Below are 23,402 nucleotides of genomic sequence, written 5' to 3' on the forward strand. Positions count from 1 at the left end.
TCTTGAAGTAAAATAACTATGTTAACATACGTATATTTCCTAATTCCTCCATCTTATATAAAAAATTCAAAATTTCTTTGAAAAATACCAGAAATGATGAAATGTAAATGATAAAACTACATCGAGAAACATGTAACTATTCGAAAAAATCGAGTTATTGTTTTTCGTTTGAGGCTTTGTTTTCGAGAAAATCGACTTTGAATTTTCGCTCGGTACGCGTGCGGTACGTTATAACGGATCTCACTGTAGATCGTTGTCTCGATGGAAAAATTAAAAAAAAAAAATTAAAAAAAGAATTTTTATTCTATACTTTCGACTTCTTTTTTCGCGTAGAATCACCCCCTTTCCACTTGTACCACCAGTTATCAACCACCCTGTATAATCAGTTAACTATTTTCTATTGAAATATCGCAGCAATGTAAAGATTAAATAATCAGTCATAGCATATATAATTTTTAAAGGCTGAAATAATTAACAATATTTACTTAAAATTCAACGCCTATGGTGAACTAATAGCAAATTAATAAAAAATTAAAATTAATAAACGGTTTCATTTATATTATGAAAAATTGCTTAATATGGTTTGAACTAAAATATGTAATTATATATATTTCTCGATGTTTTCATTCCACAGAAATTTTATAGTATATAGTTCGATCATCTACCAAAAAGATTAAGGTTAATAACAGAATACTCTGCTTATATAACGAGGCAATACAAAAGTACAGATTATATAAAGGAAGAAATCAGTACGATGGAAACTAAGAATATGTAGAATCAATCGATTACATTTAAATTAACTTAAAGACTTTTGCCGAATGTTCAAAATTAGATGCATCAGATGTTCTATTAAATCAATAATCACAATCAGATCTATTGTATCGTAAAGGCATTTAGCGGTTTCATACAAATCCTCATTTCATTATTAGAAATTATAGGCAAATTTTGCCTCACAAATCATTTACAATAAATCATGCTTTTGATAGTATAATAAGTGTGTAAATGAATATAATGTGAAATGCCTATTCAAAAATATATTGTTTTTTGTTTTATCGTTATGCCTTTATATTTTCTTTTATATTTGAAACATCATTATGTTGAAGAAGAAATTTTCGTTACCGTTAATGACTGTTCTTACGGCCAGTAATTCCCCGTATGTAGACCCAATATGAATGAGAAGAAAAAGAAAAAGGGAAGAAGAAAAAGGGAAGAAGAATCATGAATGAAAGGTTGCAATGTTGCAACGATACGCTGGAAGATCTCGTAACACGGGGTGCGAATGAGAATTCAATTAATTCCAATAGGGCATATATAATTAACCAAAATTTAGACTGGAATTCTTCGATGAACTAAAAACATCACAAAACGAAAAAGCATGTAAAGAAAGTGTCAGATGGGGATTCATCGACATGAATCCGAAGAGTAGCAGGTAATCGTTGTTCAACAGCTTGGAACAAGGAAAGAACGATCGGTTTTTAGCGATCGAGAGGCTGCAGAGAAAATTGCACACAGTGATTGGTCATTAGAAGAAGCTGAAAGTTTCGGTGAACGATGTAGCGTTATTTCGAAATCACGCGGTACATGAGTCTAATTGGACGACTTCCTGCGGCGTCGCGTTAACGGTTAACAGATTTCGGATCCTGACGTGACTCGCGACCGACAATCCGAAACGAAGCGTCGACCAATTTTCCTCGCGTTGGAAAGTTCGAAGTGGGAGCAAAAAGAGCATGCTCGGTGAAAAAGAGCAAGACGAAAGGACAGAGCAGGAGTGTGGAGCCAGTTGGAATGAGATATGTAAAGACAAAGATAGATATCGAAAAAAGAGAAACATCGAGAGCGGAGACGAGACGGAGACACAGTGGAAAGAACGGGAAAACAGAGAGAGAGGGAGAGAGGGGGCGGAGAGAGAGAGGGAGAGAGAACAGGAGAGAAATGGAGTCGCTAGGTCGAAGTGGCGCGTAGGTAAAGGACGCGGGGCAGAGAGACGCAGAGGAAGGAGGTTGTCTAACAAGGATAGGTGGTGAGGGAAGAAGTCCCCCGGAGCTCTCCTCCACCAACTTTATAATTCTTGCGACGCTTTTGGGGAATGAGATTGTCGGCGTAGGAGTAGGGGTACAAAGGGGAGGTTTAAGGTAGTCTGCTGGCGCCAGTGACGTCTGCCGAATAGCTGCTGACTTCCAGACTCCTGCAGTTTCGGCTAAGTGGTTCCCTTTTGCCCCACTTGAACGTCTGTACACCTTCGACCCGCCTCCCCTTGTACCTATCCACTGTGAAGAATCACCGATTTTTATCGATTCATAACAACACTGCTTCAATTCACGTTTGTGCACTGTACTAGTGCACCGATAATATTGTAAGGAATGAAATTTGCTTTGAAGCATGGACCGACTAGAAATAATACACTAAATACTAGACTAGAACTAATAAACCGACCGACTAGAAATAATAAAAAATATACACTAATTCATCAAAATATTTGATGATAGAACATTTTTGTGGTCATATTGTACGTGTTAAATATAACACTTTGAAATTTCACTACAATGAGACACGACGATCACGATTATATTTCTAAAATATGAAACCAATCTGGAAATGTATATAGGAATTATAAAATATTTACTGCAAACGTATATTTAGAAAAAAATTAGTGTAATATTTTTTTATATATCTTAATAGCTAAATAATTAATAAGCTGAGGATAGTGAACTCCTTTAATAACAGGAACGCTCGATAATATTTAATGCTTATACATATGCATGCCAGTTTCTTTATTCCTGAAATATGAAATTAGGATTCACTATAAATACAATGATTTAGTTTAGATATAATTGTGCAAAATTAAAGATTGAGAGTACGAAAAAAGCAGTGTTTTCGTACAATAGATAAAAAAGTATCTTATTATTATTGCTAGTTTGAATAAAGACTGTTGTTTCCTTATAGTATAATGTGTATAATATTTCCATCTTTAATGCTACAAAAGCCTGAAAAAGATCTACAATGTGAAAAAGACACATTCGCTCCTCCACCAATTTGACTCCTATCAATCATATCTAAAATTCTAGAAAAAATCATCCACAAAAGACTGAAAACAATTGCAGCAGAAAAGAAATTTATTACTCATGCTACAACTCAACAAGTGCTCGGAGTTAATAATATCTTGGCAGGTGTGGAGAATAAAATGTACTGTATAGCGGTATTCCTTGATATCGAAAAACCTTCTATACGATCTGACATCAAGATTTACTATACAAAATAGCAACGAACTTGCCACTGTCCTATTACTGCCTACTCAAATCGTACTTAACCAATAGAACCTTTATAGTAAAAATCCAAGACGGAAGTGGTAGCAGGGATTCTTCAAGGCAGAGTGCTAAGACCAATTCTGTATATACCATATATACGCAGATATGTCTACTATCCATGAAACTAGTCTCTCAATATTTTCTGACGACACGTCCATCTTAGCACTCTGCGAAAGCGCAACAACAGCATCAAAAATACTTGAAGACACGCTGGATAAGATACAAGAATATTTTAAAAAATGGAAGATAAAAGTTAAGAAGGAAAAACCTAACCATATCACATTCATATTGAAAAAGCAGATACCCTTCGGCTACGCTAAACGATAAGAATATACCATAATCGAAAGTAGTAAAATATCTCGGAATATACATACCTACACAAGAGACTGACATGTAAACAATACATGCAAAAGAAGATAGAGCAAATGAAAACAACAAGAGAACACGTGTATTGGCTAAGAGACACTCGCAGCTAAATTCTAAAAACAAACTATTAATATCAAAGTTGTCATAAAACCCATCGAGGACTTCGAACAACAGTTGATAGCCACATTAAAAAAGTAGAATCACTGCAGTCGATAATACTTTGTACATCTATGAATGCCTCGTAGTATGTTCGTAACGATGACCTCGGAAAAGACCTAGGTACTAAAACAGTCAAAGAAGAAATAGAATGCTTTGTAAACAAATTTAAAGCTCGACTGGAAAATCATTTAAATAGCCTATCTAGTAACCTGTACACATTAAATTTAGACTACGGAAAGCATAATATCCAAATGACCTGTCCATTACACAGTAATTTAATATTGCTAGCAACAGACTCAAACCCAGACACTGTCCAATGAGGCAATCACACGATCCTACATCATATATCCTACAGCTTAAAACATTTCGCGTTAATTTTTGAGAAAAGTGAAACATGACAAATCATTTAAATCATTCCTCAACTTCACCCAGCAAAATAATTTCACTCCTCACCGTCTAAAATGTTCTCAATACAATCGCCAGCATGTATCAGAAAATAATCAGAACGGTTGTATAGACATTGATTTTTCTAACTTCAAATTTTATCCTACACACGAAGCGATAAATGAAATGGTGCTGTATGAAAAATTTTTACGGTATTAACCAGGGTCGCAAGAAATGAAACTGTGCCCTTTTGCCAACAAGGTCTTTCCGTTCCGCTTTGTCAGTGTACTTCGCAGTTTGTACTCTAAGAATTAATTTGCCTGTGATTGCCGAAGAAAAGAAAAGATTACGGGATCCAGTGGGTCAGGCGAGCCCCGCGAATTTAATCTGTAACCAGAGAGAGGATAAATTTGTCGGTACGACAAGCTAAGCTGCGAATAGTTATGAAGTTGAGTCAAACGCAGGAAAACAAAAACGAACAATGCAAAAAGAACATCGATCCGGAACTAACGGAAAACGGCATTCGCGTTTCATACACCGAACAAACTGTAGGAATGCCGGAGGCGCTAATATGCCAGGGCGTAACAGAGGGGGGGTAGTGTGTTTTTTCGCCACGTCCACTGCTGAAAAATATTTTGCTGAAAGCTAATATCTATCCGGTCCGATATTCATCCGTGTAAATACTATCCACGTTCGTAGAGGCAACAAAGTAGCCTCTTCTGGTTTGCCGAATCTGCCGTAGAGTTCAGAAAAATGAACGCGATTCCGCATGCGTCTATGTATCACCATATTTTTCCAGACAGAACACGGCAGTGATAAAACATATGTTACAATCGGCATGATAACGCAGTTTCGGCTATTCAACTTCCTATTTCCCTTTTTTCTTCTTTGTTTTATTTTTCCTTCTTTAGACAGTGCAACTTTCGTTTGACGAATCACATTTACTTAGAAAAATACAACGAAATGTATACAAGCGTGTGAAAATAAGCTCGAACACTTATATACACCTCTTATGAATATACTATATTACATGTGCTATATGAAACATTTTTAAATTTTATTAGCACGGCTGCGGGATTTGGCTATCGTAATTAGATTGGTAAAGTTTGAAATAATTCTGAGAAAATATACAGGAATTTCAAGATATCTAGTGGAGGTATACATTTCGCAAAGATCACAAAAGTATTTAAACAGGCAACTATTTATTACATTAATAATTTCCAATATTATTATTCATAATTTCAAGTGAAACCACATTTACACTTATTATTTACACTCCTCAATACAGTCCTCCTATAACTTGATATTTTTATAACACGGTTTTGATACAACACGGAATGAATTAACCCTGTTATAGAAGGATTGACTATATATGTTTGCACTAAATATCTTATAATTTCAGGTTTGCTTTTGTCACAATTTGGTTTAACCTGACAATGTCATCATGACAGTCGTATCACATTATAGCGCTATTGAAATTTCAAAACGTTTTATGTAACATCTCCAATATGGAGGTGGAGGCTTTTTATGGTAAATGTTCAGACACTTTTGCGGGCTAGTGTCTGTGATTTATACGGACTACTAGAAATTGCCAACTTAAGTTATACTTACTTTGATAAGTCAAATGAGAATGTTTTTATGAGAAAGATTCTGATAAGTTTAATTTTTGAATATTATAATATTTCACAGAAAGAAACCGTTTGTATTTGTATAACAATAATACGGTACTTGACCTTTTTGTATGCAACTATGTTTATTTCTAAGATGGATTTTAGATATCTTCATTGGTCTAGAATTTGCAAATGTGTTTTTTGATGTATTGTACAATGATTACAGAAGTGAACTGCAAATATGGGGTATGCAGGACGATTGTGATTGTGAAGAGAAATAGACGAATAAATGTGTTTTAAACTGTAATGTTAATAACATTTGTTAATGTAATGTTAATGTTAATAACTTTCCTTTGATCTGGGTTACAAGATAAAGAAAGGGATTTATTTTTAACCAGGATTAACATTTGAAATATATTTTTCTGTTTTACAAAAATATCGAATGAATTAATCTGATCATATATATAAGTTATGCTGTGAATTCTATGTGTATTCAATGTGTATTATAATGCATTTACTAATATAATATTATTTAATAATAATTTGACATTCGCATCTACTTTTTTAGTATTACTATACATAATATAAATATTATATTTCTAACTTCTTACTTTATTTTCTTATTTCGCTTTTTGTTATATTATTCTTTTATTTTGCAACGTATTTCTATTTTATTTTCTGGTACTGGAAATTATATATTAAAAGATACAATGTTAATTTATTTGGTTAATTTTTAGAATTGCAAATTAATGTTCAAGGAATCACTCTCCTTTCCTAAAGACATTGCAAATTCGACCACTAAAATAATGTATGCATTGAACAAATATGAATTCGCATCTGTTGCTATAACCGAAGAAATTGCATTCCATTATGAAAGCATAAACTGCGTCTAGAAATTGCTAAACTTTTAAATTAAAACCATAAGTTAATGCGTTATTTTAAGAACGCCTAATACATTAATGCAATATGCATTAATATCGTTGAGTCAAATAGCACTTGTGGCCAAGTTTCAATGAATTCCTAAAAAAGCTGAACACTCAGAACTGCCTACGACTTTTCATCACTGAAACGAAACTTTTAGCAAATTGCTTTTCCTGTTCTGTTACTTCAGAAGGATGGTAATATGATAAACGAAATTTTGGTTTCTAAATCACGGTAAATCAATTACCTAACGGTTGTAAAATTTTATTTAACAATAAACAATACTCTTTCCTTTCTTATACAGTAGAACTCCATTTATCTGAATTTGTCCAAACAATTCATATAATTGGAATTCATATAATAGAAGCTCACTAATTATCCCCACTACCTACAATTTTTCGTTCATATAACAAGAGTTCAGGTTCAGAGAAACGAATTCATCCAGCAAAAATTCTGTAAATCGGCCATTAACTAAAATTTTGTTTAGATAAATTGAATTCTATTGTACTATATATCACTTTATATCGATATATGTATTTTCTTGACAAAATTTAATTATGAACTATATTAAATGAGTAAAAGTATTCAATGGTTTTACATATAATCATTCACTTTACTCGTAATTACTTTTATCCTTAAAACATAATTAGCTTGAAAAATAGTTAAATAAAATCATTTTCATGAGGACAAAATAAACAATCCAAATATATGTAGAATAAGATTGAAATAGCTCCAAGATCTGAAATTTTATAAGTATTAACTTTTTCATACTAATGCTATGTTATGTGTAACATGTCATTGGATATGAAATAGTAGATAAATCATAGAAAAGCCGCATTCGTTCGAATCAAATATAACGAACGATATCCTAAGATGCATCTGCTTTTATTTGAAGACAAAGCAACAAATAAAATCATACCAGATTTTCAATTTATTTTCATGCAGTGAATTAAACTGTATTGTATTCAAAGCTTAATCATTTTTTGAATGCAATCATTTCAGCACGATAACTCAAATCTTAAATTATTCTCTTTAATCAAAATCTACTGAAACGTATGCGACAGGAAAAATAATTTGTTTATTTTAGTTCTTTCGTTATTTGTCTTCAATCGAATGATTTTTTATTCCAATATTATACCTGAATAAATATATTCAGAATTAACTGCGCAAATAATTTTTGAAATATACGAAACGAGAGCGTATAATACGGATCACGAGAGCGAATACTGCGAAAGCTGTAACACGTTCAATTAGAATAATGGCACTTTTGTAATATTATATGCGACGTTTAAAATTCGTGTGTAAAAGTATTACGTATTATTAGGTAAAAAAGTATATTGATACAACTTAGTTTTGGTATAAATCGAATTCACTTCCAATATGTTAACTTTAGGATACAAAATAGTCAAATAACCTATCGATATTATAATTTAATACTCAAAATAATTAATCCTTAATTTTGTGAAACAAGTTTCTTTACTTAATATAGATATTAAAATATTTAAAAATTAACCTTATAATATTTTTATTAAATGTAGATTTTATTTAGTGTATATTTTATATAGTATACAGGATCAATGCTAATGCTTTATTATTCTTTGTTATTATTTTGTGTTCACACTTGAATGAGTACTACATCTTTTTCAGTTTTCTATCATTATCCTTCGTAATATTATTTCACACCTACATTCATAATTTAACATGTCCACGCGGTCTACAAATTGCGAAAGACACATTTTCTTAATTTTAGTCACCTATAGTGACTTATTTATGAATAAACTGATAAGAAAGACGAAAAATAAACTAGCGATTATATGGGAAACAATGGAAACAGGCAGTTCTTCCTGACATACAAGATACGGCCGAAGGTTATGCAGAAGCGGGCACGAGGTGATTTCTTAGGAAAAAAAACTAAGAAAAAAATATAGAATAAAATTTTTCCGTCTGAAATTTGGTTTTTGAGAAAATCAAGTTTGAAAATTTGTTAAGTATGCTTATACTTGGCTAATTAGCGGCTAAGTATGAGTAAACAATTAATAAGATGTTATTGTAGATAAGGAAATAAATAAAAAATGTAGAATAAAATTTTTCCGTTTAAGGCTTCATTTTCATGAAAATAGAGTTTGAATATGTTTTGTTAAGAATCAGCCTATTACATGCGTATGGTAAATTGTCAAATTTATTTGTCGGAAACAAATCTTATGAAAACATTTTATTCTACATTTGCCATCTATTCTCACACGTAAAATAACCTTCAGTCGATTACTTAGTCCTATCCAATCCGCCCAATTAGCCATGTTCAAGTACTTGATAGACTTTTAAACTTGACTTTCACAAAAATCAATCTTCGAACGAAAAAATTTGATTTTATATCTTTTACATATTTTTTTTTATAAGAAATCATTTAGTGTCCCCTTGAGATAACTTTCTGCCGCACCTTTCATGTACAGAATATATACATACATAAAGTCACTTAGACTCATATTCTTCCACTGTTTAAAATACTATAACTTTTGTAAGATTGGACCAAACGACTTCATTTCTTTTAAGAAGTTAGATAGATTAGTTTACCGGATCATGTATGAAAAAAAAGTTGAGAAAATTAAAATTGCAATCGGTCGGAATCGCAAACAAAATAATAAAGACTGTCTTTTTACAAAGTTTGTATCTGTCTGCGATTAAATTTTCATAAATTCAAACAATACGTTTTGTGGATTTATGTCAATTATATACTTATATGATGAAAATCTCATCGAAATCGGTTAACGTTGTTATGAACTAGAGTATTAAAAATGCTGAAAATTACAGTTTTTCAAGACTTTCGGTTTATAACTGTAATAAATTTAAATTCTTACATATTTCGATAGCTGTCGCTTGTTTCTGTATCAACCGATTTCAATGAAATTTTCAGTATGTATACAACTAATATTAGTCTACACAACGTATTGTTTAAATTTTCAGGTTCCAATAAAAAAGTTGTAAAATGTAATTTTTTTACTATTATTTTTATTATTATCTTTACTATGTTCTTTACGATTCCGACTAATTATAGTTTTTTCACTATTATTCTTACACATGGCCTAGTAAACTAATCCTTTTAACTTCTCAAAGAAGCTCGAACCGTTTGGTCCAATTTTTAAAAAAGTTATTCTGTTTTAAACAATGGCCAAATATGAGTGCAAGTAATGCTATATCAATAGACAGAATGTCATATTTGAATCTTCCAAAGCAGATATCTCGAAAAATATGAGAAATATAATAAATTGTTTCAAATGATAGTTGTAGCATATTGAGCGGCACAGATTGTACTGTCACGTATTTGACCTTGTGATGACACCAAAATTTTTCATAGAGTAACTTTGAATTTTTAAATTGGAACCTATATTTTCAAGTATAATACATCATCTTACGGTTGATGTCGTATATTTTTAAAACTCTACCTAATTACAAATTTGAAATACCGCCGGCATTAGGGCAACAATATATACATTGCAAAATGATTACGCGTTCGGACCTTGTACATCATATTGGCTCTAAAGAGAGCAGATTTTGCTTGTATGTGTGTGTTTCACTCCGCTGATATGGTTTCTATTGTAATAGTTATTTGAATTCTCGGCCATTGAGATCATTTCGATCACATTCTCATTAGTGCGCAAGTTTATCCGTTTTCATTTGGTAGATTGTTTTATATGGGGCTATTTAAAGAATCATATTTATCAGCCAATTTTGAGCCAACAACACTTGAAGATATGAGACGTAGGATTGTTTATACGTATCAAAATCTATCAGCTACAACACTGAACAGAGTAGAAAAATCCTCCCGAAAACGGATAAACTTATACGTTAAGGCAGATAGCCGAGGAGATGTCCTTACCTCCAACAAATTCAGGGGAGATAGTTTCTATATTCTTCACTCAGTTTTATACTTTATGGATAAATTCAACGTGTTCTTCATTTGTTCTAAATCGGATACTAAATGACCACGAATCAGAGAATACTTCTTTCAGGATGTAATGTAATAACGTTCGGTTATATAAGAAAAAAGACTACTAAAAGTAGGTATACAGTATATTCATATAAATATTTTCATCTTATCCATAATAAAAGTACTTATATATAATACCAATAAAAAAAATTAGATTCTTTTTTACCATACTTCCCCATTTTAATATAAATTTTTTTCTAGACTCTCCCCTTTCAGTGAACATCAAAAGGATTAAAAATGACATACAACACGATATAAGTGATAAAGTTCACAATTTAAAATCTTTTAAAAAATATGTAATGGCACTTCTTTCCGCCACTAATAGCCATGTTGTTTATGCAAAGTTAATCTTTGAATAAGGAGAAAAAGTAATCTTTTAGGATAGCCAGTAGAAAAAGAAGGCAGGTCATGTTCTGCTTCTTTAACACAGGCAAAGTCTGCACGGCAAAGTATTGTTCCTAAACAAAAGGATGGCGAGAACATTACTTTCGTATCCATTAACGCGACAAGCAGACACAGAATGCTATAATTACACCGCACACTTGTGCATGTCGGAGATTAAAAGGCGGCAAATGTATCGACCGAATAAAAAATTGTGTTAACGCATAGCGACGAGTAACAAGAAACGATTTCATCAAGAAATCATGTTATACCTTTCTTCTCTCTAATCAGTAAGAGAAAAGGATGGTTATGTAGAAAAATGAGTTTTTAATCCTCCTATTTTACGTGTCAACGAACAATACTGGCGCGTTTTCGAGCCTCTATGCGCGACGAAATCACGGTGGGTTACAAAAACAAAATCGCAACAAATTCCGAAGCGCAATCAGCGTACGTGTTCCGAGTAAAAAGCGGCAGAGTCGATCGTAACATAAGCCCCCAATGTGTCATGATTTTCGGAATTATACGAACGCTCGTTTAAAACCAGCCCGATTAACGCGAATCAACTTATTAGTGCTCGATATTCGCAAATCAGAATTACAATTCGTTGTCTCTTTTTCACCTTTTTTTTCATTTCGGCATTCTCGATGAACCTAGCTGACTGGAGCCCAGACTACAAATCGTTCGCGAAAATCAGTCGTATTTTTCGCACCCCGTGTGTTTAACCAGCTTTCCTCAGATATCACGCTCTTAATCTTGAATCACTGATTAATCGCCAACGATTGAGCGAATTGTATGGATAGAACGAATAGAATGAATCCTAAGTTTTGGGAACTTCCATGGTATTTCTCAAAGTATTCTGTTCTTTTATAAAGCATTCTCGCTTCTTATTAAAAGCAGAGTATCCAGTGATAATTAAATTGGCTTGATAGGAAGACATGAAGAATGAACTCAATGTGTCTAATATTATGAAGATGAGTAATTTATAAGTTATATTTGTTTTATTTAACAAAAGCAGACGCACATTTTATTTTCATATCATTCATATATCTCTTACACAGCGTTTTTGATTTGGAACAACATATTATTTAGTAAAATTTAAGCGAGACGAAAAAGTAAGTTAGATATTTACTAGCTTAAATAAAGCTAATGTTGGATTTATACAAAGTTTTAAGATTAAAGTTCTTAAATTCCGATATCTACATTATTTAGTAATCGTTTTTGCAACTAATTAATAATATGTCTATAGAAGAATACTAGAAATTATGTATTATCATTTTTTAGGAAGATAAATGATACATTTGTTGAAAAAATAGAAACGTTCATTATAATCAAATAATAGGGACTTTCCTCTTTATTGTCTCTCCTATGGGGTTACAGGACTTCCCTTTACATCTAATACACGGTTTAACACAACTCCATATAAAAGAATTACGCCTTACAAGTATCTTTACATCATACATCATACAAAGTCACGGAGGTGTTTGTACACTTTTAGAAACTTTTGATGTATATATTATACAAAACACTTTGAAATTTCACTAGTAGTATAATGACACGACTATGATGATTATATTGGTAAAATCAGAGGCAAAGATTATCAAAGTATGTATTTGAACTAGTCAATTACTCACTATATCAATAAGCCATAATATTTAGTAAGACTACTTTTATCAGTTATTGTATGTTTAATGCTACTATTCGTAGTGGATATACAATAACTTTTTATTAAATGTATGTTTGCAGTAAATGTCTTATAACTTGTACGTACATTCTCGAATCGGTTTCAAATACTACTACAATGACAATAATTGTATCTCATTTCAGTCCTAACGAAATTTCAAAAAGTTTCGCATAATGGGCATAATGTATCTATAAAAAGTTCTGTGGTAAGCATTCAAATACTTTCATGCGCCATGTATATTCAATGTGACATAATGAAAGAGGTGAACATCTTTCTGAATTACATTTTGTTATATTAGTAAGCACTTATGTATTTGAATGTATGGGGTAAAGCTCTCTTAACTGCTTCAGAACCATGGACAAGATATCTCGCGACACAATATCGTTCGTACGTACGAGGGCACAGACGAGTTATTCCGCGACACAATATCGTTTGTATGTACGATGCCACGGATGAGTTATCCCGCGACACAATATCATTCGTACTACGCCACGGATGAGATATCCCGTGACTCTGTCTTTCTGTAATTACAACTCTCGTCCTAATAAACTAACACACGAGATATCTCGTCCGTAACGTAGTACGAACGATATTGTGTCGCGAGATGATTCGTTCGTGGCATAGTATGAACAATATCGTGTCATGAAATATCTCGTCCATGGTTGTGAAGCCGTAGAAGGTGTTGCTAACTATAAAAATCACGTAGAAAATTGTTTCTACATATTCCTTGATGTTTTTCAATCACGTAAAAAAGTTTCTTCGATTCAAAATGTATCGTGAAATTTTTTTTTGCGAACAGCAAAGCATCGTCTAACAGAAAAAGTTAAACGGTTTGTTTACACATTTTTTCCATGCACGTGTACAAATGTTTTCGACATAATTCGACGGCGAGCGAAATGTAATTGTTATCGAGCCCAAGTCAATACCGATTTTGGACAAAACACAGGTGGATACGCGGTGCTATATAAATGTGGTGGCACGTACGAAACATCGTATAAAAAGGGTGAGCGCGTCGGCCGCAGAGAGGACAAGGTACGAGGAAGCGATTTATTAAATACTGTACCAGTGAGCATTGTTATGGCACGGTTGTGCAAATATTATTTTACCTATACGGCGATCAACCGTTGCTCGCTACATGTTATTGAACCGACTTCGAGCTACACACATTAGCGAAGATTTCGGTCGATAGAAAGAAAAAAGGGAAGAAATACATGAACATGCAAACATATGATTGGGTAATTTAGTATTTTCCTATTGAAAGATCTCTATGTACGAAGAAATTGCGGGAAACGAAGGAACATCTAAGCACATGGACGTATGTACAGTAATGTACACTTTTTCACAAGTATTAGCACACCCACTAGTTTTATACAAAATGTGATAATTAATTCAGATTATCAAGGAAGAAATTAATGAATCAGAATTTTGGTGCAGTTATTATTCAGAACACATATGCAGATCGTAAAAATTAGTTAAAACTATGTGTAAGAGTTATAATAATATGTATATGTTGGCCACTATAGCCATTATTATTTGAAAAAAATTCGAGATTAGATAAGAAACTAAGATAAGAAAAATTTATTTGGCATTTGAATTTGCATTGTGCAATCATTTTTTTGATAACGGTAAAGAATTAATTTTATTACACCAAAAAAATTTATTAAAATACTATTATAATGTATCATCTTATTATTTCGAACGAGATATGTAAGAATTATTAAAGGTTATGACGATTTCTCAATAACTTTCCAAGTTTCCTCAAGTTTTTATGAGTGTTATAATAAGTTTTGTGAATGAGATTGATTAGAAAGTCAGTTTAAAGTGCAAATTTTCCTAAACCTATATAAACTGAGCGTTTATGGATAGTACTTTACTAATTGATGATACATTGCAATTTCAATTATCAAGATACTTATTGATAAAATGATCATTAATAGAGAATTTGATAATGGTTTCTTATATTTGGAAAACGAGAATAGAAATTAAAAGAAAAAAAGAAGTAAAAAAACAGAAACTGTTATATCTTTATCAAAAAATTTCCTGTTCCTGTTTAATATTGATATTTAGAAAATAATCTAACATAAATGAATATAAATATGTATCTCATATGAAAACGAATGATGCTCTATTCCATACAGCTCGGACAATCAAGTGAGAAGTTGTAGCTTGTGAGTTTCTGTTGCACAAACAATTTTTGCAATTTTGCCTACAATAGGCATACTTTATTAAATTCGTTCTTATTTATTTGTTATGTTATCTTAGATATAAGTATGAACTTGTTACTGTTATGCAACAGAATTTCTTAGCATCACTGACCTGCAAAATTACGCTCTTAATTAGAGAATTTAGAGAATTAAAATGTAAGTTACAGAAAGTATACTATCTATTGTAATAAAAGTTGTGGTTGATAATTTCGTCGGTATCACGTGCGTGATACAAAAATGATTTTAAAAATTTCATTTAAAAATTAATGGAAAATAGTAATTGTCCTCCATACAGTCTTAATATTGTACCGTCCAATTATCATTTGATCAAATTACAAAACTAAAAAAAAAAACAGTTTAGGGAAAGAACACAATATTAGCTCTGAGAATTAAGTATATAAGTAATGGAAAAATATTTTAATAAACAAAAACGGAAAATTGTATAGCCTCAGATTAAATCAATGTTTCGACATATAGTCTCAAATGATAAAGGATATTACACTGAATATTAGTAAATTTAATAAACTTATAAAATTAATAAATTTTCATTAAAAGAATCGTTTCTTTTTCTTCGAAAATCTCACACGAAGCTTTCCACCTAACTAACCTAATAGATAACATATCCTTTCAGGCAAATAGGACAGAGAAACTGATTAGAGATAATTTCTTCATTGATAGTCTTTTAATGATTACATGTTACTGTCTAGCTTCGTTCCTCTCCAGGAAGCTAAAACAGATTATTCTATAATGATTTTCTAATAGCATGTCTTCAATAGTTCTCTTGAGGCTAAAATTTCGATTGAAAGTTAGTAATGAATGGAACTTCTGTCTCTGACCTTTTTCTGAACCTGTCATATGATAAAGTTGTCATAAAATTATATTGTGATCTGATTTATCATTATTTATATGATTTATCATATTATTTTAATTATAGTTATTGCCTTATAACGTATATGTCACATAATGTAATCGATGTTCAACTCCACTGCATTTTTGTTAGAGCAAATATGATTTATAGTGTAAAATATAGTATTATAAGTGAAATAAATATTACAGTTATTATTCATAAAAATATGTTATAGTATACAAATGAGATCTTTCTGCTTTTTATTGAGATTGTTCATCCTTAAATATTGATTTTTCTGTCTGACATGAATTCATGAATTTGAATTATCAACAATAAGATAACTTTGAGTACAGATTTTTATAATCGATGTTTATTGTATCAGTTACACTAAACAAGTATTATTCATTATAAAAACGATGAAAACAGGAAGGAAATATTTATTCTACAAACTATAATCATCAATACAAAATAATTTATTTCTATAGATGCCTTTAATTTATAGAAAATAAAATTTGACAATATTTTACAAAAATTAGTTTGTATTTCTCGCGCTTTAAACGTTAAAATCAAATATGCTTTAATCGTTTGCAAAGAATTCAATACACAGATAGGTTATTATTTTTACAAATATTAGGTATAAACGTGGTAAATATTTATAACGAGACTACAAACAAACATACATCCCCACATGCATTTTACTTTTTGAAAACAAAGACAAACATCGCAAAAATTGAATTTACGCGTACACATTACTATTTTTATAATTCTTACATATTTCTGGTGTATAGTTTGTTAATATAATTAAAATATATGTATTTATAAATAAACGCTTACTTGTATCAATTGGTATTCAAATTAATAATATATCTTTCAATTAATCAAACAATCTTTAGTATGTGATACTTGAAATTAATTTGATATACAAAATTACATTTTCAAATGTCTTGGGGAACATTTTTGTTATTTTACTGCATTTTGTTTCTTTATTAAATCACTATTTAACTGATAAGCCTATAAAATTGCATTTCTTATCTAAACAACAGATTTCAAGATTGAGCAAGGATAGGGAAAAAGACAAAAGTAAAAGTCATTAACGCAGTAACTAATCAAACTATTTAGCATGTACATATTTTTAATGATCTCAAGTAATTTACATTATTGTACGATATACTTGGTTTTTTCCTTTCCCCTTCATCTTCCAATTATTTTTATACGTTTTCATGCATAAAAATTTATGCAAAGTAGTCATATAACTCCATTAAATTTCTCTATGTGACCAACAAAATATTGTTTGCATATGAAGATTGATAAAAAATACTATGAAAGAATTGTGTTCTCTCTTAAAAAATACTTTTAATTAATTTTTAACAATACTATTCAAACTATTAACCATTAAAACAGCCCTTAGATTTAGATTTCGGACTTGCGCGTTATTTCATTTGCGTTTCATCTTCACGCCTCTAAATAATTTCTTGATGCGTAGTCACGTCATTTTATGACTATTGATAAGAATAAGTGGCGATAGGCCCATAACAATAAAAAAATGTATATCTTTATTAGTCTATTAACCGGGCACAATGTCTTAGACATAATAATTTCTTTATTTCGAAGTCCGCCATTTTTTTACATGCTAAAAATAAGAGGTTACAAATTTTCATTCCTGCTGAAAATAATTTATATCGCATTGAAATTCGCAAGGATTTAAATTAACATACACAACTGAAATTTGTCTTTATTCACTTTTAAAGACTAAAGATTTTATTTAAATCTAGATCTCACTTTAACAGAAAGCGGGACTTTTGGCATGATAATAAAATCTTTAACATAAAATTGAAACGAGAAATGCATATTAATAGTTAATCCTTATTTTCTTTAATCTTACATTTTCTAACGATAGAAAAGTATGATTCGAAAATAATCCAAAAAACGTAGAGGCGTTAAGATCCCACTAACAAGTTAAAAATGAAAGTATTATGAAAGAAATAGCTAGTGTTTATCTCATACGCGGTGCGAGTGTCATTTGTGGTAGATATTCTAAAAAATCTACTTTTTTAAAATGTTTTTAATAGAAAATTCCTAGTAATTTTTTACCATTCCTCATGTTCGATGTATCACAGAACTGATCTGTATAATTCTTTGAAATAAATGATACTTGACTCACCGATGAACTGTCCCTCGGGCTGTCCGTGGAAATTCTCTTGTCCGTCTAGTAATGACGATGACAAGGACGACGGAGGTGTCGAGGGCAGTGGGGTCCACTGCTAGTGAACCCAAGAGGGAGAAGCAGCAGGAGTCGCCGCGTTGGTGCTCACGTAAACTCCTGCGGGCGCGTTTCCAGCCGTCGTGCCAACCACGTTGTTTTGGGACACGGTACCGTTCTGACCAACGTTACTGTCGCTCACTTGAATCGCAGCCGTGCCCATCACACCTTGCTGGAAGTTAAAGTCTAACGTCCCGTCCATTGACAATTCGTGTTTGATCACCTGAAATCGTTCAATGTTCAACATTAGTATAAACCAATAATTATAAGTTTCGTATAATTCACTTTTCATTATTCCCTTAGTATAATTGTAATCAATTGAAACATTTCTTTAAAATGACGAATGTCTTTTTATTTGTCCGTAACAAGAAATATTCATTGATTTGGTCAGCTTTGACGCATCGAGTAGATGGAATAATGAACTGATATGAAGATATTTTGCGGAAAACTTGATCAGATAGAGTTGAAAATATACTGTTTCGTGCAGAAGCGATTATGTTTTAACACGATTGAGATCTTAAATATACAGCACGAAATGTTCACAATAGCTGAAAACATGACAATTAGGTACTAAGAGAAGACGATTTGACGTTTTAATGAAAGTATAAAGATGTAAGAATTAAATTCGAAAATATATTTATAATATATTAATGAATAGGCACAATATACATTATTTTTCTAAAAATATAGGTCGTATTACTATTTTAATTATCCTGTGAAATGTGTTATGTTTATATAAATATAATTAAAAATTCATAATTAAATTGCTGCTTGGTAATAAAAAAATACAATCAACAGAGTAAACATACAACCAACAATTAACAAAGTAATAAATGTACGAAAATAAAATTCTTTGTCACATTAATTATCTTATTTCACAACAACTTCAAAAATTAAAACAGAGACTAAATATGAAATTACATTAGTCTGCGTAATTAATTTTAAATTTATTTGCATAATATTATTTTCTGGAAGCTATCACGCTTTCTTGTTAATCAAATAAGATTATTAAGTATTAAGTAAATATTATTGGAAAATTTAAAATGAATTAAAGTTAAACATTCACAAATTATAGAAGATCATGTAAGTATCAATTAAAGAAATACAAAGAAAAAATACTTTAAAATTTAAATATTTTAATAAAACTGTAAAGTTTTCAATACTTAACTATTTTCTTGTGAATAATTTTACAAATATTACATTGATCACTAATGGTACTTGCTTTTTATCACTTAAAATCGTATAAATTGCCAGGGTTATTAACAATTACTTTTTGATTTGTTTTTTATTAAAATAATATGTATTCTCATATGTATTCTCGTATTTGTAAGAGGCTCGTTTTAAGGTTCCTAGCAAGACGTTGCTTTTGAGACAATCGCTCCAAGGTGCTCACTCTAAGGAGCACGTTTACAAATATGACTTGTTGTTGTAAACAAAGTTGTGTTAAAAAACGTTAGCTGAGCGAATTTCCTAATAGAAGATTATTAATTTGAAAATATTTCAGTAATTATTAACTTCAAGTTCCAGTTTGTGTAATATTTTTTACGCAAAATTTGACGATTTATCCGAATTTGAGAAAAAATATTAAACATTCTATTTAAAAAACTGAGGGTGACCCCAATATCTCGTTAAAAAAGAAAGGTAACAAAAAATATATTAGGGCACTGTATGACCTCCTAGATACTATACAACTTCTGTTTGAAATATGTTTTCGTACAACGAATAAAATAGGAGTTATATATTTCGTCATGTTAGGAGACTCGCCCTCTATATATATTCTGTTTCACTGTTGATCGAAAAGTTTGGTTCTACGAAAATAATCTTAGTCAAAACTATTTCTCATCACAATAACTTTATCAAGAATACCTTGTTAAGCGAGTAAGGCTATTTTCGCAATCTTTAGAGTAAAGTACTTATTATAGGATCATCATTGTTTCTTCAAACAATAAATCATATACCGACATGATTTCATACGATAACAGCATTGAAGAAGATATTTTCAAGAAGATTGATATCTTTAAGTATCTATTGATTACTTCTTTCATGTATTTAATGAAAAATATCCAATTGAAATAAGGGCGCATCATTCACTATAGCAACCCAATTTAGATATATTCAGCTCAGAAACAATGTTAATTATAAAGTCCACAACTTTATGATTTAATTGGATATCTATAATTCTTGTACGGTATAGTTTCAAACAATACCCACAGCAATTGTATAATATCATGGGCATATTCTTAAATAATATTGAAATCTATTGAACAGAGTTAAAGATACAGTAGTCAAAATAAAATATTTCTTTGCCTTCGTGGAAAAAGACAAAATTGACATAGCTCATGTTTTATATGAAATCATCAATTTATATGAACATACATCCTCTAATACTAGTGAACAGACTACGGATGTTTATGCAAATTTATATTTTTATGAATTTAAATAAAGAAACGGAACTTAAGCAGGGATTTATAATACTTACTAAACATAATAAATGTCATATTCTGAATATTTTATGTATTTTTACAGATTATACGCATTCTGTGTATCTCTGAAATTTCTCATAAACGCATAAACATCCGCGATCTAATAATAAGCAGAATATACAATAAAACACACCTCTTCCACATTACAATCGAATCCACCGTGTAACGATTCGATATTAATGTTCAAATCGTCAAGGAGCGTCGAATTATTGAGAGCTCCCATCAATTGTCCCATCATTGTGCTCGGAGTTGAACCACATGGTGTGGGTGTTTGCGGTGGACTGGATCCCGTTGCTCCTGTTTGCGATTGTTGTTGTTGCTGTTGTTGTTGCTGCTGTTGTTGCTGTTGGCACTGTTGCGTCTGCATCATGTACTGAAGAGTTTGTTGCTGATTGCTTCCTAATGCCGTGGGACTTGGTTCACTCTGCTGATATGACGGCGACATTCCAGCCACTGGACTCAAGTTCTGATATTTTTCGAGGAAAAAGAATATAATCGTTGAAAATAGAATTATTTAACAACTAGAGAGTGTGAAATTCTTTGTTTTTATATAATGGCAAACTTTGTAAAATTAGTTTTAAATGAAAGATACCAAATGTATCTGAATAACACATTTGAAAATAATAGTATTGATGTATGTTTATAAAATCTAATTTCAATAGGTTAGAATAATCTGTTACTTAAATTTTTTATATGGGTTTCAACGTCATACTAACTGCACTTATGAAGTTATTACTGACGACAATGTGAGCGAAGACAGATTTACTAGTTAGATCTTGCTTAATAAAGGTATGTCTTTCGGAGAGTAGAAAAAGCCTGGAACTTACATTTGAAACCATGTTTTGTTTGCTACGTTATTGAATCATTTAATTACATCAATGTATTAGATTATCTATTTCTGTATAGGAGTAAATATTGCAAAATTGATTTTAATTAAAGGTAAGGATTGAATAATTAGTGTAAAATCAGCATTGATACATGCTTATAAAATTGAATTGTAAGACTAATTTATATATCGCTTAAAAACTTTATTTCTAATATTCTTTAATTGTAGATATTCAATTTGTATCATTTTGTAACAAAGCAAACAATACATTATGTTAAATAGTTAGGAGATTTAATGTATTCAATGTATTAATGTTCTCGTTCTTGTTGTAGAATTGGAAATCAAAATTAAAGTAATGAGATTACTTCTCAGAAATAGATTGGAAATCTTTCCAGATTGAAATCAACTTTACGAAAAAATCTCCCGTCATCTAAGTGGAACAAAAATATATTAAGTTTTCATTAAAAGAAATTTTAAATTTTTTCTGTAGTTTCATGTTCAAAGAGTTAAAGTATTCAAACGCTATATTAATATATTCTTAAATATTATTATACATAAAAATAGTAATAATTATTAACTATTATATAATAATAATGTGTAGTTTACATAAAAGATATAAAGATTTAGAAAATGATGTATTAAAATTTCCCACTCTAAACATTGGATAAATAAATCAAGTACCTTCGAAAATATCAAATTGGTCATCAAACAAAAACTACGAAAAGTAGAGAAAAATCCACGTTTATTGCTTTTGTTAGGTATGCCATTTGCGACGAACGATATGCATCTCAAAACAATCAACGAAAAAACCTTTAAATCAGCATTATTCAGTCTTTCCTCCTTTCACGGATTACGGGAGTCGGGTTAAAGGCTTTGCTACACTTTGTTCCTCCCCTGTGGCTGAATGTTATTTGCAGCTTGCCATTTCAGACTTCTTTGTTCACTCACCATTTGACAGGCACACGGTTGCAGACCGTGAAGCGGGCATCTTTGCTGATTTCCTGATTGAGGAGTTGGCTGCAGAGCGAAAGAGGACGATCCTGTCGACAGGCTATTACTTCTCTGATATTGGGTCTCGTAGTAGGAAGGTGGCGGTCCGGTCTGTTGCTGGTGGCTGGACGGTGATGTTTGGTATATTTGGTAGGATTCCAGTTTCATCGTTTCCGCGAGGCTACCGGCTATAGTCGTGTTCAATGAAAAGAACATGTGTTAATTGTATGTCTATAACATGCTTTTATACGTGCGTTTCATGCTGTGCTATACCATCAGAGCTTTGGTTCCAAGCGGTATTGGAATGTTATGTCAATCAAAATAGAAGTCTCGAGTTTTGGTAATTTTTGGCTATCTGAAAATGTTTTTCCATGGCTTGAAAACGATATAACTCCTATTTTCTCAACAGTTCATTCTTCGTCGTTTAATAGATTTATGATTGAGAATTTGTTAAGTTTCTATTGTAAATATTTATGGTTCTAATAAGATATTTTTTCTTTTTACTATTACCATCTATTATCTATACTTCTGTTCATAAATATTAAAACATTTAGGCTTTCTTGCACAATAATTTATCAACGAATATTAGTAATTTATTATATAATATTAGTAATTTAGCAACGTCTAAATTATACAGTATCTACAAAGAGTATTTATACATCGCTGTATTTATTGTAATACTCACATAATAATTAATTAGATTCAAATATAATAAATTTAGCGATATTTTCACATAAATACAAATGTGATATTGTGGAAATGAAATATATGTACATAGAAATTGGTAAAAAAAATCGCTTCGTTAAAAAATAAATGTATGCACAAATACTTCTCGTAATCATTGTAAGTTATATTATGTTTACGTCGAACAGGCGATGATAATTAGATGATTTGCAATTTGTAAAATTCAGCTGTAAACTTCTATTTGATATATTATTACTAACATTGTTGTTGTTATACAAGAATGTTCGATTTGTATTATGTAAAATTTTCCTAATAA

General features: G+C 31.0%; 1 protein-coding gene across 3 annotated transcripts in view; it reads right to left on the bottom strand.

Annotated features, from left to right (window-relative positions):
- LOC117237031 (forkhead box protein O) overlaps positions 1–23,402 on the bottom strand; it is a 292,486-nt gene that overhangs the window by 87,044 nt on the left and 182,040 nt on the right. For 2 of the 3 annotated variants that reach the window (XR_004493931.1, XR_004493932.1), the window contains exons 5-7: positions 22,361–22,590; positions 20,720–21,052; positions 18,005–18,326 (exon numbers count right to left, since the gene is read on the bottom strand). Coding sequence is in view for 1 of the 3 variants with exons in the window: in XM_033500616.1 (XP_033356507.1) it covers positions 18,105–18,326; positions 20,720–21,052; positions 22,361–22,590 (785 nt within the window). In the remaining 2 variants the exon portion in view is untranslated. Of the gene's footprint in view, positions 1–17,897; positions 18,327–20,719; positions 21,053–22,360; positions 22,591–23,402 lie in introns of those variants that run through there. The other variant, XM_033500616.1, reaches the window with a different exon arrangement.

Source organism: Bombus vosnesenskii, unplaced genomic scaffold, assembly GCF_011952255.1.
Source record: "Bombus vosnesenskii isolate JDL3184/JDL3185 unplaced genomic scaffold, Bvos_JDL3184-5_v1.1 scf7180000013355, whole genome shotgun sequence".
Taxonomy (NCBI): Eukaryota; Metazoa; Arthropoda; class Insecta; order Hymenoptera; family Apidae; genus Bombus; species Bombus vosnesenskii.